The sequence below is a fragment of the Crocodylus siamensis genome, chromosome 1 (genome assembly GCF_052110815.1).
Source record: "Crocodylus siamensis isolate JL-2025a chromosome 1, ASM5211081v1, whole genome shotgun sequence".
Taxonomy (NCBI): domain Eukaryota; kingdom Metazoa; phylum Chordata; order Crocodylia; family Crocodylidae; genus Crocodylus; species Crocodylus siamensis.
In genome coordinates, this window is record NC_143395.1 from 107,195,587 (window position 1) to 107,213,832 (window position 18,246).

Genomic DNA, 18,246 nt, shown 5'->3' on the forward strand with positions numbered 1-18,246 from the left:
GGAAGGATGCTATTGGGCAGTCAGGTAGCAAAATAAGAAAACATGTGGGTCAAGGGAAAGCCAGTAAAATGTGACGACCTCTGGGAAAGAACCACCGGGCATGCAAATAATATGGGATCAGTATGCTCTAGAGTAAACTGACCCAGGCAGACATCTACACATGCAGGGTCTCAGAAGCAGATTTGCTGCTCATGGCAGCAATCTGCTCCCTCCCCCACTGGCCCCCTGCAACAGCCAGGGGGAGCTCTAGGCTCCCCCTGGGTACTAGTCCAGGGGCTGGCAGGGAGTACTGGGCCAGGAGCACAGCTGTCTCCTGGCAGGGACTGGGACATTGCTCCCTGCCCCACCCCCAGAACAATGTTCCCCTGCCTGGCAGCAGGGAGCTCCTGGCCCTGGCTCCCTGATCAAGGGCAGGGGACTTGGAGTGAGCTGCAGGGGAGGGGCAGGTCCCAGCACTCTGCCCTGATCCACCAGCGGGGCAGCTAGCAGTGAGGCCCTGGCTGGGCAGGGATTTCCTGCTTGCTGCTAGCTGCCTGACTAATGGATGGGGCAGGGGGCTGGGACCTGCCCCACCCCTACAGCTCTTTCCAAGCTCTGTGCCTTGATTACCCAATCAGGGCATGAGGCTGGGATCTGCTCCTGACCAGGACAGTTATGAGCCCCACCCCATGATTGTGAGGCAAGGGCTAGAGAGCCTGTTCCCCACCCAGCTTCGCCATCATGGAGCTGGGCAGGGAACAGGCTCCCCAGCCCCTGCCAGCAGGGAGTTTCCAGCCCCTGCTCCGCAGTTGGTGTGTGGGGCCTGGGAGATCCTTCTCTCCCAGCCCAAGTCCCACAGTTGCAGGGCCAGTGCTGGGAGAAAAAGATCTTCCAGCCCAGACCCCACAACTGCAGGACTCAGGTTGAGAGAGGAGGATCTCCCAGTTCTGCCCCTATGATCACGGAGCTAGGACTGGGAGATAAGGATCTCTCAGCCCTGTCCTGCAGTCACAGAGTGGGGGCTGGGAGCTGTCTGCTGCCCAGGTAGGGGCTGGGAGCTTCCTCTTGCCGGGCTGGGGCAGGGAGACACTGCCTCCATACCCTGGCAGCTGGCAGCTCCCAGGGGCAAGGAACAACCTCCCAGACCATGCTACCCGGCAGCACATTTGCTCTTGGTCAGGGTTCTACACATGTGCCACTGTGCTGTTACTAATCACCAGGGATCCTGGTTTTCCCCGATTAAAAAAAATAAAAAAATCGCAAATTCTCTGATAAAATCCCCAAAATCCATTATTAAAGGCCCCTCACAGCCCTTCCTGACCTTGCTGGTGCCCCTCACTCCCCACTAGAGCCCTGCTCGTGCCCCTCACTCCCCCCACAGCACTGCTGGTGCTCCTCACTTTCCCCACAGCCTTCCCTGCCCTGCTTATGCCTCTCTCCCCCACAGCCCCTTTGCCCTGCTCATGCCCTTCACAGTGAAAGCCTCTAGCCCCACCCTTCCCCTTCTCCCTCCCCCTCTGGGCAAGGTTGGGGGTTTCCCACCCTTTTTACAATTAGCTTTTGCAGGCTGGCACTCCATGGGTTTCTCTGCTAAAAGAAAAAATCCGTTATTTCTCTGATAAAAATTGGGAAAGCCGTGGTTTTCTCTGTTTTTTCATGGGAAATGGAAAACCTGGATCCCTGCTAATCAGAAGTAAATGTGGTATCTGCATTTGCAGTAAGCATCTGCACATGTAGACATGGATGCTTACTGAGCAGTGAGTAGCTCTACTGCACAGTAAAGCATCTTGTGTAGGCACTTTCAGTGTGTGCAATGCATTATCCCTTCTGTTGTTACTGGTGCAAAGTCAGGGCTCCCAGAACTCTCTCCTCTCTCTTGACATTCTTCCTCTCTTTCTCTCAATGCAGACTAGTTGAAAATAATAATTCACTGAAGCGGAAGGAGAAGAACTAAGCGCACAAAACATTTTTAAAGTTTTTTACAAAAACAACAGGTTTTGAAATAATTTCCAGGCTTAGTAAAATAACTTGATGGTGAAAAGTGCATAACAGTATACCTGGTTTGGTTCCAGAGTTGCTGGTACTTTGTCCAGAAGCAGTTTTTTTGTCTTGGAGTTTGGAGCCTTCAGAACCTAAAATCAGAAGGAAAGATGACAATTAGCCTTAATGCTAGTGAACTGTTGGCAAACTCCATTATGGTACAAGTAAATCATGTATCATGTACTGATAGAAAACAGCTCTACGAACATATATTATTTTTGAAGTACTGTCGCATTTAGTGCAGGAAAGTAGTCCTGACAAATCTCCCCCCCAAATTTGAAAGCAATGACTGAATGAATGATTATTTAGCAGGGCTGTGCAAAAAATCACCGGCTATTTCGATTCAACACTATTCTGACTCATTCTGAGCTCAAAACAGCGAAATTGAATCTAAATGAAGGGTTTCAAAACAGCCTCAAAAGAAAACAAGGCTAGTCAAAATGTTTTGAAGCAGCCAGCAGCCAGGTGGTGGGAGACAGGGGAGAATCAGAGCTGCACTCCCAGCGGCTCCAAAGCCCTGGTTCTCCCTGCCCCACCCCTGGCCGGACTGTGGGATGCCAATCACAGTGTAGGGGAAGAGAACTGAGCCTGGGCTCAGTTCCCTTCCCCAGCTCCCCGGTCTCAGGTGGCAGCACCCGGCTTCCCTCCCTCATCTGGCAGGCAGATCAGAGGCCCACAGCCCTGGGAGGACTAGCATAGCCCCCACAGCCCTCCCAGGGTTGTGGACCCCCTATCTGCCTGCCAGATGAGAGGCTGTTTTGAGCCTCCCCATTATAGTGAATAGGCGAAGCGTTGAAACAGCATCACTGTTTCGATGAAGCGAAACAGGACAGCGGTTTTCACTCGAAATGAAATTCAAAATGAAACGCTGTTCTGTCGAAACCTCAAAACGCAAGTCAAAACTTAATGGTACCATTTTGCACAGCCCTATTATTTAGCATTATCTTCCAATCAGCTCGGGGAAAGATACATTACAACAGGTCTGTCCAACTGGTGGCCTGTGGGATGCATCCTGCCTACAAGGGGTCAAAATGTACCCCCTGGGCTCCTACCCAGCTGCCACTCCCCACCCATTGACCCTGCTGTTCCAGCAACTGGGGTCTTCAGGCTCTCCTTTCCTCACCTTGTTTCCTGCCCCTACTTCTGGGGACAGGGAGGGACAGGCAGCTGAAGGGCACTACATGCACAGCAAGGGGAGATCCAGCTGCCTGCACAGCATGACAGGGGACAATGTACCTGTGTTGTGTGCTGCCAGGAGGGAGACTGGGCTGCCTGTGCAGTGGAGTGGAGCTGGGTTGGTCACAATGCTAGTGAGGGGATAAAAAGAGAAAGCTGGGCTGCTTGAACTGCCCACATGGGGGGAAAAAGCCAGGCTGTTCTTAGGATACCCTGTTTCCCATATTACATGGCTGGACAAGTGGGAGGCAGCGCTGCCTGTGCAGTGGAAGGGAGCCTGGCTGCTCGCACTGCCCATATGGTTGTGGGGAACTCTGGCTGCCCACAGGGCTGTGGGGAAGAGACAGGACAGGCATAGGCAGAGTATGCAATGTGGTGATTTGCAGCTTGGGAGGAGGGCATCACCCACCTTCCATTGCCCAAAAGTTGGCCATCCTTGCATTACAAAATCCCTCCTCTATAAGGTTTGCCTTAATACTTCCTGTCATAGACAAGTCAGGACTTGTCTATGACAGGAAGTATTAAGGGACAAGTCACAGGTGGCCAAGCCCTGGTATGCTGTTGGGGGACTTGTAGCTACCACCTAAGTCAGGACTTTGGATCCTTGCTCACCATATAAAACTACAGTGGTTGCAGGCCAGGGAAGGGTTAAATTGGCCCTCAGCACTGACACCTCTCTCCCACCAGCATCCTGCACTGCTCTGCTCAGACAGGCTTGAGACCCCACTTCATTTCTGGTATCCTGAGGGCACAAAATATAACAAGTGGCCCTTAGGGTCAGACTTTTAGGGACCATGACCCCAGGGAGATGGGAGTTCAAGAAGAGTGGTTGCTTCTCAAGGAAGCGATCCTCAAGGCACAAGCTAAATCTATTCCAACGTGGAGGAAAGGCAGCAAGAAGGCACAGCAGCCCTCCTGGCTCTCCAGGGACCTAGCGGACCTCCTGCAGCTAAAAAGGAAAGCCTACAAAGGATGGAGGACAGGATTCACCTCCAAGGAGGATTATTCTGCACTGGTCCGGTCCTGCAGGGAGCAAACCAGGAAAGCCAAGGCTGCAACTGAACTCCAACTAGCTTCAAGCATCAAGGACAACAAAAAGTCCTTTTTCAGATATGTGGGGAGCCAGAGGAAAAGCAAGGGCAACGTTGGACCCCTGCTAAACCAGATGGGGCAACTGACAACTGATGCCCAGGAAAAAGCCAACCTATTAAATAGGTACTTTGCGTCAGTCTTTCATCAGTCCCATGGGACGCCCATGCCTGCTATGGGACAGGGAGATCCGGGTGATGGAGATCCCCTACCCTCCATAAATGCTGACCTCATGAAGGAACACCTTGAGAAGCTGGATACCTTCAAGTCAGCCGGCCCTGACAATCTGCACCCCAGGGTACTCAAGGAGCTGGCGAGCGTCATAGCCCAGCCCCTGGCACGGATCTTTGAAAACTCCTGGTGCTCTGGTGCCCGAAGACTGGAAGAAGGCCAACGTGGTGCCGATCTTCAAGAAAGGGAGGAGAGTGGATCCAGCTAACTACAGGCCCATTAGCCTGACTTCAATCCTGGGGAAGATCTTAGAAACGTTTATTAAGGAGGCCATCCTTGAGGGACTGGCCCAGGCTAACATCCTAACATTAGCCAGCACGGGTTTGTTGCAGGTAGGTCTTGTTTGACCAATCTCATTTCCTTCTACGACCAGGTGACCTATCACCTGGACGAGGGAGAAGAGATTGATGTCATATATCTTGACTTCAAAAAAGCCTTTTGATCTGGTATCCCATGATCACCTCTTGGCCAAACTGCCCAGTTGTGGCCTTGGCTCCACCACGATCCGCTGGCTGGGAAATTGGCTCCGTGGTTGGACCCAGAGGGTTGTGATTGATGGAAGTCACTCATCGTGGTGCCCTGTGACCAGTGGGGTCCCTCAAGGCTCTGTCCTTGGACCCATCCTGTTCAACATCTTCATTAATGATGTGGACATTGGAGTCAGGAGTGGACTGGCCAAGTTCGCCAATGACGCCAAACTTTGGGGCAAAGCATCCACGCCAGAAGACAGGCAGGTGATCCAGGCTGACCTGGACAAGCTCAGCAAATGGGCAGATGAGAACCTGATGGCGTTTAACACTGAAAAATGCAAGGTTCTCCACCTTGGGAGGAAAAACCTGCAGCTTCCTTATAGGCTCGGCAGTGCTACGTTGGATAGCACTACAGAAGAAAGAGACTTGGGGGTCATCATTGACCACAAGATGAACATGAGCCTGCAATGCGATGCTGTGGCTAATAAAGTGACCAAAACGCTGGCTTGGATCCATAGATGCTTCTCGAGCAAATCCCGGGACGTCATTCTCCCCTTGTACTCGGCCTTGGTGAGGCCGCAGCTGGAGTACTGCGTCCAGTTTTGGGCTCCGCAATTCAAAAAGGATGTGGAGAAGCTTGAGAGAGTCCAGAGGAGAGCCACGCGCATGATCAGAGGTCAGGAAAACAGATCTTACGATGATAGGCTGACAGACATGGGACTCTTTAGCCTGGAAAAGCGCAGGCTCAGGGGTGATCTGATGGCCACCTATAAGTTTATCAGGGGTGACCACCAGGATCTGGGGGAACGTTTGCTCACCAGAGCGCCCCAAGGGATGACGAGGTCGAACGGTCACAACCTCCTGCAAGACCGTTTCAGGCTGGACGTAAGGAAGAATTTCTTTACTGTCTGAGCCCCCAAGGTCTGGAACAGTCTGCCAGTGGAGGTGGTTCAAGCACCTACATTGAACACCTTCAAGAGTAAATTGGATGCTTATCTTGCTGGGATCCTATGACCCCAGCTGACTTCCTGCCCTTTGGTCGGGGGGCTGGACTTGATGATCTCCCGATGTCCCTTCCAGCCCTGATGTCTATGAAATCTATGAAATCTATGAAAGTGCACCTCTGGCTGGGGAGGGGGGAAGCAGAGCATTACTCAGGAAAACAGGATTTACCTTGTGGCACACCTCCCAAAAAAAAGCTGGCCACTGCTGGTCTAAGCTATACTATTTTATAAGCTATATTATTATAGCATTTCCCCCTCATTTTTTGTCCCTAAGTGATGTTCAGACAATCCCTAACATGTCAAGAATTATTCCAATTATCTGCCTTCTATTTTCTTTAGAGGGAACTGGACCTTCAAGCAGGGCTAACAGCAGCAAACCAGCAGGAACAAGAGTGTAAAAAAAGTTGTAGAGTGGTCTGAGATTAGGAACCGCAGGAACAATTCCAAGCGCTGAAGTACAGGAGACTGTGTGTCACTAGGGGTCAAAGGTACATTTCAGATTCCTTTACTTACTGCATAAAATATTAATCAGACAGCCAATATCAGTTCTTATTTCACAGCAAATTGCAGCACTGGTTAAGATAACAAGCTGGGCCTAACAAAGTCAGTGGAAAGATTCTCATAGATTCCACTGGACTTTGAATCAGTCTGTGGGTAAATAGAGAGATGCCTCTGAACTTTAAACAAAGCACTGCTTTATGTCTATTCATAAAGGAAAAGTGGAAAACTGTACATTCAAGTTTATTTAATCTTAGGTATAAATTAAAACTGTATCCTGTTCAATTTATATTCGGTTAAAGCAAAGCCAGCTAGCATGTACAGTAACTGTTTTGCATAACATTGCTGTCTTTTTTTTTTTTTTAAATGTGCAGAGCAATTAAAATGCATGACGTGGTATTCTTTTTTCCTCCTGTATCACTTTGTGCAGCCAGTTGACTTGATTGATTACTGTTTCCCAGAACATTTGTGGAAAATGCTGCCAGAGTGCAGAAAATACAACAGTAATACTGCTCCTTGTACACAGCATCCTAGTAAAAGAGTACTACCTATAACAGGATAGGCACATCTTGCGTAATTCATCAATGTGAAATCAACAGGCTATTTCATAGTTGTATAATGCAACACTAAAAGAAAAATGTGGAAATCCAGCTGTAGCTGTGCAGAGGTATAACTAACAAAGTTATTCAAAGGTTAATGTCCTCACCAATGCTCAGTAACTATATTTGTTGTTGTTTTAAAGGAGTTTCTTCTGTTGTAATATGATGCATGATTTTTAATATTCCAAGTCCCGGTGAATCAAATCTATGGTGTAAATTTCACGTCTTACTATGGGGCTTCCAACAATATCCTAAGAAGTTATTGAAGCAGCAACACTTTGGGCTGGGGAGATAAGTGGCTTCCATGCAGGTTGTGGAATTAGTAAAGAGTTTAATAGTAAGGCTTTATTGTTAAATCAGGCCAAATACCAGCTCAATGATTTTATTCCTCAAGCAGAGTATCATCATCCAGTTATTTAGCTGTAACTAGGAGAATCACCTCCATATTCTCTGCAGTAGACTGTTTGAAGGTATGGACATTCAAGCAAAGAAGCCTGGGAATCCCCAATATATTTTTTCAATTTTGTTTTTAATACCATCTCTCTAACTATAAGCAGAGTTAAAAAGCTTTACCTAACACTATAAACTTAATGTAGTACCTTTTGGCATGTGAAGCTAAAGGAATCAACTTTCTCCAGTTACCACATCTAATGACATCTTTAGATAAGTAGCTTAAAGGTTGTTTTTTTTTAACGTTTTATAAGAAATAAATGTCCTTCATCCCTGATTCAGAATGCATTCAAGCCATTTGAAATAAATACTAAAATCCTTCTACAAAGTTTCCCCATCTTTCCATCCCTTCCCAGATTGCTTGGCTTAGGAAATTACACTCACTTAGAACAGAGATTAGCCAAAGAGAGGAAAACCAGTAGCTGAAAAAGTAATGATATTTTATTTAGGTCATGTTTCCATAGTATCCAAGAGGCTCATCATTTCTATTATGTTTACCTTCCTAAGCCCCTGTAAAGCAGCAAGTGTCATTATCCCCACTCTACAGATGCCTGTACCACTGCGACTTTGAAAAATATGTCCCCATTCACTCTGTTCTGTCCTGTGCAAGCCAAATGCTGAAAGAAGCCACGCAGCTGTTGTCAGAGTAATGCTGGGTGTGCACCAATAAGAATATTCAAGGCTAAGAGCAGAGCTGGACACATGCCAAAAAACAATGACCTTATTACTTCTTGGCACAAAGTGGGAACAAGCAGAGTGGGTTTGTTTTCATGGTGGCAGTGCCTAGCACAGCTGAACCTGGTGTATACCTGCCTCCAGGATGCATCTATTGCCTCAACATTGTAGCAGAGAATGCCAGACTCAAGCATACCACCACCTATGGTCCATGGATATCATCTTCTGAACTGAATCTAGGGTGGCTGCCTTAGCATGGTGTTGAGTATATGCCAAAAAGCTCTCCTGAGAGGTAGGTGGAGACTTGGCATATCCCCAGTGCCGCATTAAGGCATCTCTATTCTTCCTATCTTTGGAAACAGTACATACAGAGCAGGTGCTGTATGCTCAGCATAGCACTCCCTAGCACTGTAGTGAGGTGGCACAGCTCATCACTATGCAACTTTCCCAAGATTATACAAGAACCCAGAGAAACAAAACCAGAGACCTCCGTCTGCCAATCCATTCTCCTTCCCCAATTCTTAGTTTCCCTGCTTAGACAAAGACTGCATATTATAGCCCACTGTAGATTTTCCTCTTATACAAACAGCTTCTCAACTGAGTCCCAGCACCTTTCCATAGAAAACATTTTCTCAGTCAGCCCCTTGAAAACTGACACCACAACCCTGGGCAACTCCCATATTTTTCCGACGTAACGTTCAGCTTCTGTCATCAGAGAGAGACTACTTAATGTTTGTCTGCTAAGAGTACATGCTACATACGAACTGGAAACCTGTTTTTTCCTGTTCAGGGCCTGAAAATTTTTTTTAAATGTGCACAAAAATTTCCAAGAATTCTGGAGGAACTCGAATGGAGATTCCAGAACTGTTGGCAATAGGAGGTAAACTATCATTACAATATCCTCTGTACCAGAGGACCAGTGGATTGCCAACTTAACACCCATCTTCAAAAAAAGAGCTCCAGAGACTATTCTGATTACTACAGACCTATGAGCCTCACTTCCATCCCTGACAAGTAGATAAAAATAAAGAGTAAAATTAATAGTCACATGGACAAATAGGATCTGATGAGGAAGTCAAGATGCCTCATGCTGCAGCTAGTAAAGTGAACAAAACACTGGCTTGCATCCATAGATGCTTCTCAAGCAAAACCTGGGACATCGTTCTCCCCTTGTACTCGGCCTTGGTGAGGCCGCAGCTGAAGTACTGCTTCCAGTTTTGGGCTCCACAATTCAAAAAGGATGTGGAGAAGCTTGAGAGAGTCCAGAAAAGAGCCATGCACATGATCAGAGGTCAGGAAAACAGACCTTATGATGAGAGCCTGAGAGCTACTGGACTCCTCAGCCTGGAAAAGCGCAGGCTCAGGGGTGATCTGGTGCCCACCTATAAGTTTATCAGGCGAGCTCATCAGGATCTCGGGGAACGTTTGTTCACCAGAATGCCCCAAGGAATGACAAAGTTGAAAGTCACAAACTCTTCCAAGATGGTTTCAGGCTGGATATAAGGAAGAACTTCTTTACAAGTCCCCAAGGTCTGGAATAGACTGCTGCCAGAGGTGGTTCAAGCACTTACTTTGAATGCCTTCAAGAGACATTTGAATGTTTATCTTGCTGGGATCCTATAATCCCTGCTGACTTCCTGTCTCTGGGGGCTGGACTTAATGATCTTTAAGGTCCCTTCCAGCCCTAGTGTCTATGAATCTATGGATGGGTTTTGTAAAGAGAAATCCTGCCTCAATCTTCTGGAGTTCTTTGAGGGTGTTAACAAGTATGTGGTTAAGGGGGATCCAGTTGGCCCAACACATTTGGATTTTCAAAAACCCTTTCAACATTGTGCCTCCCTAAAGGCTTTTAGGGAAAAAAAAGTTGCCACAGGATTGGGCAGAAGGCCCTTTCATAGATTGAGAGCTTGTTAACAGATGAGAAGCAAAGGGCAGGGCTAACTGATCACTATTTAGGAAAGAGGGAGGTCAAACTTGGGATCCCACAGGGATCTGCGCTAGGCCTGGCTTTGTTCAACATTTTCATAGATTTCTAGGGTCAGAAGGGACCTATCAGGTCATCAAATCTGACCCCCAGCTCTGGGCAGGAAAGAGTGCTGGGATCAAGTAACCCCAACCAGGTGCTTGTCTAATCTCCTTTTGAACACCTCCAAGGTAGGGGAAAAGTACCACCTCCCTTGGAAGCCCATTCCATATTTTGGCAACCCTCACCACAAGAATTTCTTCCCGATGTCCAATCTAAATCTATTCTCCTTCAGTTTATGGCTGTTGTTTCTAGTAACCCAAAGGGACACTCTCATGACCTGGGAAATGACAGTGTGCAGCAAAATCTTCAAGTCTGCAGATGATACTTAATTATTCTAGGTAGTCAACTCCCAAGCTGACAGACAGGGCCTGCAGCAAGATATCATAAAGCTAAGTGCACAGGCAAAAAAGTAGCAGATAAATTTCCATGTCAACAAGTGCAAGGTAACACATGTGGAGGGAAAATAACTTCAATTATACGTATACAGTGCTAGGTTCTGAGACAGCTGCTTTCAATTTCCTTTCTAATGATGCCCAACATTTTATTACCTTTTTTGGGTTGCTGCTACATGTTCAAGTCCCCTATGCACACTGCATTGCATGCATGGGTGGCCATTGCACTGCATGCAGGTGGCCCCCACCTCAGCTCCCTTGTTGCACTGTAGTGCCGGCACCCCATGTCATAGTCTACGCTGCCCCAGCCCCAGGGGCAGGAGCAGGAAGCAGAAGGAGGGAAGGGGAGCCTAAAGCAGTGGTTCCCAACCTTTTTTATAATGTGGCCCAGCAGGAGCAGGACAGGGTGTGCAGAGCTGGCTGCCTCCCTCTTGGGGCTCCCCCGCTGCCTGGCTTTAACCCTGGAAGCTCAGTTGTGACCCCAGAAGCTGCTCACCCAGTAGAAAGACAGGGGTCCAAGTGGGGGGCTTGTGCAACAACCCAGCCAGAGCCCGATACTGGGCCGTGGCCCAGTGGTTGGGAACCTCTGGCCTAGAGAACCTGCCTGTAGCAGCAGCTGGTGCAGTAGGGGGAGCAGTGGCCAGATGGGAGCCAGGGGGCTGCTCATTAACTCCCCATGGGCTGCATGTGGAAATGGACACCAGTTGGACAGCTCCCTTCTAGATATACTCAGTTTATATGCTCTTCTTTTCAGGAAGAGATGCTCAACCCCCAGCCCACATCCAGCTTGTGTGGTTCCCCATGGGTCCAGAAATTTGGCAGTGGGGGACCGGCGAAATCATTTCCCCATTGCCAAATTTCCAGACCTAAAAGGAGCCCTGGGCCCTGTGCGCTGGACTGGAACCCCAATCCCAGCACTCAGGGCTGGGCAAGGGTGATACCAAGCCCCAGTGCTGGCATGGGAAGCCAGGAAAAGGCAGTGCCAGTACCCTGGTACCCAAGTTCAGCCTAATGGGGCAGGAGGGGTCAGCCCTAAGCCCCGACAAACCAGTCCTGGAGTTTGCACCTCCTAGGGACCAATCAGGGTTTCTGGGGACAGCGCTTGGCCCTCAGGACCCAACCCCAGCATTCTGGGCTGGGAGGAACAGTGCCAGGCCCCAGAGACCAATCCTGGCTCACAGAACCTGATCTGGCCCATGGACCAGCCCTGCCCCACTCATCTGGCCTGCAGGACCAAAGGGCTGAGCATCACTGCTCCTAAGCATCCCCCACTGCCATTTAGACAAGCTTATTTATTATGCTGAGAGCATGGGCCAAGGCCCATACAGAAGCCATAAGTCTCCCTCTGTTGTTAAAGGGAAGCCACTAAATGCATTAAAAGGGATTCTAGCCATCAGACAGGATGCTGGGCTAGGTGGATCACTGGTGCAACGCAGTATGGCACTTCTTGTGTTTGCTGATTTTAACAGGACTGCTCAAGTGCAACACAGTATGCACACGTTTAAATCTGGACAAATTAAGACCTTACAAACAGCTGTCAATGACACTATATTCATTATATGAATTAATAAGACACAATAGTTGTTTTATCATAGTTATAAATCAAACACAACACTGCCCTATGTTCAACACTTCATCTTCATATTTGTATATGAACAGGCATAGATACAACGGGTGAAGACCTGTATTCTTAATTTAATCATTCTTATGGATTTAAATGACACCCTTAAACAGTTTTTTTTTTTGCTTTTATTACTGTTCAGTGCATCATTGCAACTAATTTCTAGATCTACTTTAAGAATCCGCAGCTGCCAGCTCAACAACATACTGCAGACCCGGAAAGATGAGTTTTGACAAGGCCATTTCAAACATGTGGAATAATTTGCCCTGGCTGGAAGAAATATGAATTCTGTAAATATGTCAACTATTTTCCCTGTACATCTTGCAGGCAGTTACTCTTTGCTCCCCATCAGATGTATACATGCAGTTCCCCATATAAACAATGGCAGGAGTTTTAACTCAGCAAGATGAGACATGGCAAATACACTAAAAAGGTTCTAACCCTGAAAAAAACTGCCAAACCCCCTCTTCATGCTTTTAATATCCTTGCCACTTATCATTTCTTGAGGATAGGACAAACAGCACAGAAGCCACATTGCTGCAAACATGGGAAAGGGAATTCTCTTTGCACTGTTGTTTTGAGCCATCTTAGCTCTTATTTAAATTGTTCAAGCTTTAAAAATCAAGGTTTAAAATCTTTTGAGATTTGCATGGTTTCAGGTAAAATAAATGAACAGCATCTAACAAAATAAAATTTAAGGTCTTTTATAGGATACATAAAGTTTAAATAACCATAATATCTAGCTGTAATATCAATCAGCTGCATCAAATCGCACTGACAGGCTGTGAAAAAACTTGGTATATTTCTTTTAATAATATGCATGTCCATGCTGACTTAAGATGCTCTTCCATTTTTATTTATTTATTTAACTAAAATGCACAGAGTGCAGTGAAGCAAATGATATTTAATTAATAAATATTATTAATAATATCATGTTTCTTAAGTAACCACTGTAATCAGAATAATTCCATTTCAGTTGCTAAGACCTTGTGTCTTAACCATTTGTACAAATTTCTGTTCATTTCCTTAAAAAAAGAAAAGAAAAGAAACTAGAATATAGAAAAAATAGTCAGAGGCTGTGTAGCGACTGATACATTTGTGATGATATGGAAAATCTGTTTGGTAGATTTTATCAAACTGCCATTCCATTAAATTCTTCAGTGCATGTGGAATCTATTGTTTGCTGTGTGGGCTGTCACCCATCTCCAAGATCAGGAACAATGAAAGGTCATTAAACCTTGATTTTTCATTTGAGTGGGAACACCTCAGGGTTAGCTGTAACTAGGAGAATCATCTCCATATTCTCTGCAGTAGGCTGTTTGAAGGTATGGAAATTCCCCAGACACAGAATACAGATCAGATTTTAGAAGTTGGTCTGAAAAAAACCCAATGCCAAAAAGAAGGGCTGACAGGAGATTCAGAGAGAAAGGAACTAAGGCAAATGAACAAAAGCAAAAGTTGTAGCTGGGAAGAGAGGATACCTGGCAGTAGCACCAGCCACAGGCAAAGGAAGCCGACTGGAGAAAAGTGAGAGAAAATAGTAGACAACTTGCAGTGCTGATGCTGTACCCCACCCCCTGCACACATCTCACAATGATATGCAGGCTCCCTCAGTCTGCCTGGAGACAGATAACAAGTGTGCACAAGTCAGATCTGACTGGCTGACTGACTGCTATGGGTCAGCTTGACTCTCGGTACAGCACAATGTGGGATTGTGAAGCGGTGCGCTCTGCTCCCTAGTCAGCTGGAACAGTAAAGTCCTGTAAGCAACATTCTGTCTCCCTTGGGAGAGGGGGACGGAGGGGAAGCAAAGAATCTTGGGATGCTGGAGGACTGTGCTGTGGCTTCTCTCAGAAGGATAAGTTGCACAAACATTTTATCTCCCAGGAGAAACTGAATGTGCGTATGTGGCCTATGTCTAATACTGCATTCTGAGTTTGATAAATATACCCATACAAATAAAACCCTGCCCCACTCCTGGGATTTAAAATGCAATGGTTCTCAAATACAAAGTTATAAATGTGAATGGCTTGATATGGTCGCAAGGAGGCATCCTTGAGCAGATGGTGCTTATTCCTTCAGTGATATGCTAGCATTCTCCAGAAAGTGGTTTAAACATACCCCAAGAGCAGGATCTCCAAGAGTGGGCCTAAAACTTGCAAAGGCCCCTTGCTCCTTTCCTAAGGAATGATCTAGGAGAGGAGGTAGGGAATGATGTAGAGTTATTGCACTCTTTTGTATAGAACTTCATCGCTGTTACACTATTAAAGGAACCAGTTGGTTTTGGAACTTCTGACTTCTGTGTTGTGTGCTTCAGCTTCATCTGTGTTCCTGGTGTGGCAAACTGTAAGCCTGAACGCCTGTAAGCCTGGAGCTCTAGAAAGGGTGGGGTTAATCTACTGCAGGGATGTTTAACTGGCAGCCCATGGGCTTCATGTGGCCTGTGAATGTTTAATTTGCAACTCCAGGGCTCCCACCCAGGTGCTGCTCCCCTCATGACCAAGAAGCTAAGGCTGAGTCAGGGTGCCTGGGCATTAAGTACAGCAGGGCTGGGGGGCAGGCAGAATGCATTAATGGGGAGGCACCCAGAGCAACAGTGGTAGAAGAGGTCACCCTAGGCACTTGGGGTGCCTATACATGTGCGAGGCTGCTCTGACACACAGTGCATCAGAGCAGACACGATTAATTACTGTGCATTGGAGCAGACTCGATTAATTGAGTCTGTTGGGGCGTAGTAATTCCTGTGCTCTAGCATCTCATGTATTAGTGTCCCTGAACTGAAAAATGGCAGCAGGGGCACTTTATAGCTTGAATGAGATTTAGTTAAAGTGCCCTGCTGCCATTTTTCAGTACAAGGATGCTGATACACGAGATACTCTGGGAGCTTTAATTAGAGTGGCTCTCACAGCCCTTGATGCAACAGGGTGGGGCCACTGGGAAGCTGAGCAGCCCTGATCTGCTGAGTAGCCTGGAAGAAATGTATTAGTCATGGGGCTTGTACAGCTGGAGTGCTGGATTTAAAGCTCTTAGGAGTGGCTAGGGTTGGAAGGGATATCAGGAAGTCATCTAGTCCTCAAAGCAGGCCATCTCCAACTACATCATCCCAGCCAAGGCTTTGTCTAGTGGGGTCCTGAAAACGTCTAAGAAAGGAGATTCCACATCCTTTCTGAGTAGCCTGTGCCAGTACTTTACTACGCTCCTAGTGAGAAAGTTCTTCTTATCTAACCTAAATTTCCCTTGCTGCAACATGAGACCATTGCTCCTTGTTCTGTCATGTGACACCATTGAGTACAGTCTAGCTCCATCCTCTTTCGAAACACTCTTCAGGTAGCTGAAGGCTGCTATTAAATTCCCTTCTCAGCCTTCTCTTCTCCAAACAAAATAAGCCCAGTTCCCTAAGCCTCTCCCCAGCCCCCTAACCATTTTCATTGCCCTCTGCTAGACTCTCTCCATTTTGCCCACATCCTTCCTGTAATGCAGGGCCCAAAACTGGACACAATACTCCAGATGTGGCCTCCCCAATGCCAAATAAAGGGGAATAATCACTTCCCTCTATCTGCTGGCAACACTCCTACTAATGCAGCCCAGTATGCTGTTAGCCTTCTTTGCAACAAGGGCATGCTGTCCTTGAATGAGAATTAGTGCCTGGGATGTGCTGATACGCAAAGCCTAAAACTATACAGGCTCAGCTTGTGAGCCCAAATCAGCAATCTGGAGTAGATTGAGATAGAAGAGCTTGGCCAGTGCTGTGACAACACTGCTCATTAAAAGAGACATGCAGAAAGCTGCACACATGCGACAAAACTACATGCACTGTTGGATAACAGAGGTGTGGAGCAAGAAAGGAAAATCTTCTCTTCTACTATCTCATTAGTTCTATGAGCTGCAATTTGAAACCATAGTGTTGTTCAGAAGCAGAAACAACAGGGAGGAAGGTAAATGAAATGAGTTAATAAAGGGCTTGGTGAGGAAATAACAAGGGATGAAAGTATTCTTTTAACCCAACTGCTGTTGCCATTTTTCAGATAATTCCTCATTCTTCTGAGCTGGTGGTGTCCAACCTTCTAATCCTATGGGCCAGATGAGTGGCATGGGGTCAGTTTGCAGAGTGGCCTGACAGCGCATGGCCAGATTCTGTTCTGCACCAGCCCAATCCCATACACTGGGATGGAGCCATGTTGTCCAGTCTGCTGAGCTCTCCAGAGGTCTAGCAATTGGCAGCAGGGAAGTGCCCTGCTTCCTTACTAACAAATTTCTCAACCTGTGGGGAGCCCATGGCACCATGTCATTTGGCCCATGGGGGTCCCCATGTGTCTGGCAGTTTGGCAGCAGGAGAGTGGTGGCATCACTTTCCTCATGTGGAATCTCTGGACCTGCGGTGAGATCCTGCACACTGGATCCAGTGACTGACCCCAGGACACAGGGCTCTGCAGGGGTGGTGCTGGGCCCAATCTCAGCACATGGGGGAGGGGAGTTAGAGCAGGTAGTGCCAGCCCCCAGCCCCCGTACATGGCGGGGGGGGCAGTGCCAGGCCACCAGGACTCAATCTCAGTGCATGTAGGGTGAGAAGAGGCAGTGCTGCGCCCCCAGGGTTCAATCCTGGTGTGTGGGGCAGGAAGGAGGCAGTACCCCATCAGTACCCCCTAGGACCTCATCTGGCCTACTGATGGGTCCTGTGCCACTCATCAGGTCCATGGGGCCAATACATTGAGCACCACTGGAATACACCATTGGAACGGAACAAAGAACCTGAAGTCAAAATTGCATCTGCAATCCGATGATGCCACAGAGTCAAAAATTTCACCAGTATATAGAAGCAGCACTGTACTAAGACATTTTAAAAAGGCAATTGTACATTTACTAAGAAATATCATACATTATGGATAATTTCTAATTTTTACATCTCTCTAGTGAATGTACTTATTGAGGTTGCTGTATCAATTAATTCAACCCAATTCAGAAACAGTTGTTGTACAACGTGCCCTCCTTTAATATATGCAACAATGGAGAAAATCAACTAGTTGAGAGAAAAAGCAAAGATGTTCAACACTGCAAGTCACTTAGGTATATGCTCTTTCATTGTCCTCTAAAGCAAGAATGCTGAACCTACAAAACACTGGTCCAACCCAGTATGGTTAGCTGCATAATAGTAAAGTGGATGACATTAGTAACCTCACTCTTTCCATTGTTACCATTCATTTCTTTTTCAAAAATAGCAAGGAAGGGCGCTAAACAGGTTCACAGCAGGATGTCAAAACTGACCAGCATGCAATAATTAATCTTCAGAACCTAAGTGGCTCTCTTCTCCTACAGTAAGATTTTTTTGGGATGTAGCTCATGTTTGTGGTCCTTCTGCTGTAACGTCTACAAAATAGGATGGTCTGATCAGCACCTGTGTAAACAGACAGCAATTCTGAGAAGAATGCCTAGTTTCCCTTTGCTTCAGAAGGCAGCCCTTTTACCTATATATTAGCCTTGTTAAGAGAGTTACATAGCACTTCAAGCTCAGTCTAGCCAGAACAGTCATTCTGGTTTCTGGTGAGTTAGACGTCTACATTATTAAGTTTGCCTTACCTATTCAGAGCCCTTCCTTCTGACATTATACCAATTCTTATCAGTCCTTCCTTCTACACTAATTCTTCCCAAGGTGATACAAAGATCTTCTGATTTCTTTTCATTCTATAAGTAGTTCAGTGTATTAACAAGACTCAAGCTGTTCAGTGGGCTAAAAACCTTAGTTGGGCCATAAGTGTAAAAAAATAAATAAAAAACTAAAAGTGCATTTTTTTTCCATTTCCTGACATCAAGAGCTTGGTACCCTGCTGATGAATGTAACCCTTCCCCATTACTAGAAAAATACATAAGTCTTATTCTGCATAATGTCAATAGTAACTATTGATCTGGTTAACAGAATAATATGTTGGTAATGTTTCAGTATGGCTGATACAGTATGTTCACAATCAGCAATGTGCTTCGTTTAATTCATATCCTTATGT

General features: G+C 46.6%; 1 protein-coding gene across 4 annotated transcripts in view; it reads right to left on the reverse strand.

The window, feature by feature from the left end:
* Window positions 1-18,246, reverse strand: part of MAP7 (microtubule associated protein 7) — a 182,771-nt gene that overhangs the window by 84,935 nt on the left and 79,590 nt on the right. For all 4 annotated transcript variants that reach the window (XM_090040020.1, XM_090040005.1, XM_090039993.1 and 1 more), the window contains exon 2: window positions 2,037-2,111. In XM_090040020.1, coding sequence (XP_089896146.1) covers window positions 2,037-2,111 — 75 coding nt within the window. The remainder of the gene's footprint in view (window positions 1-2,036; window positions 2,112-18,246) is intronic.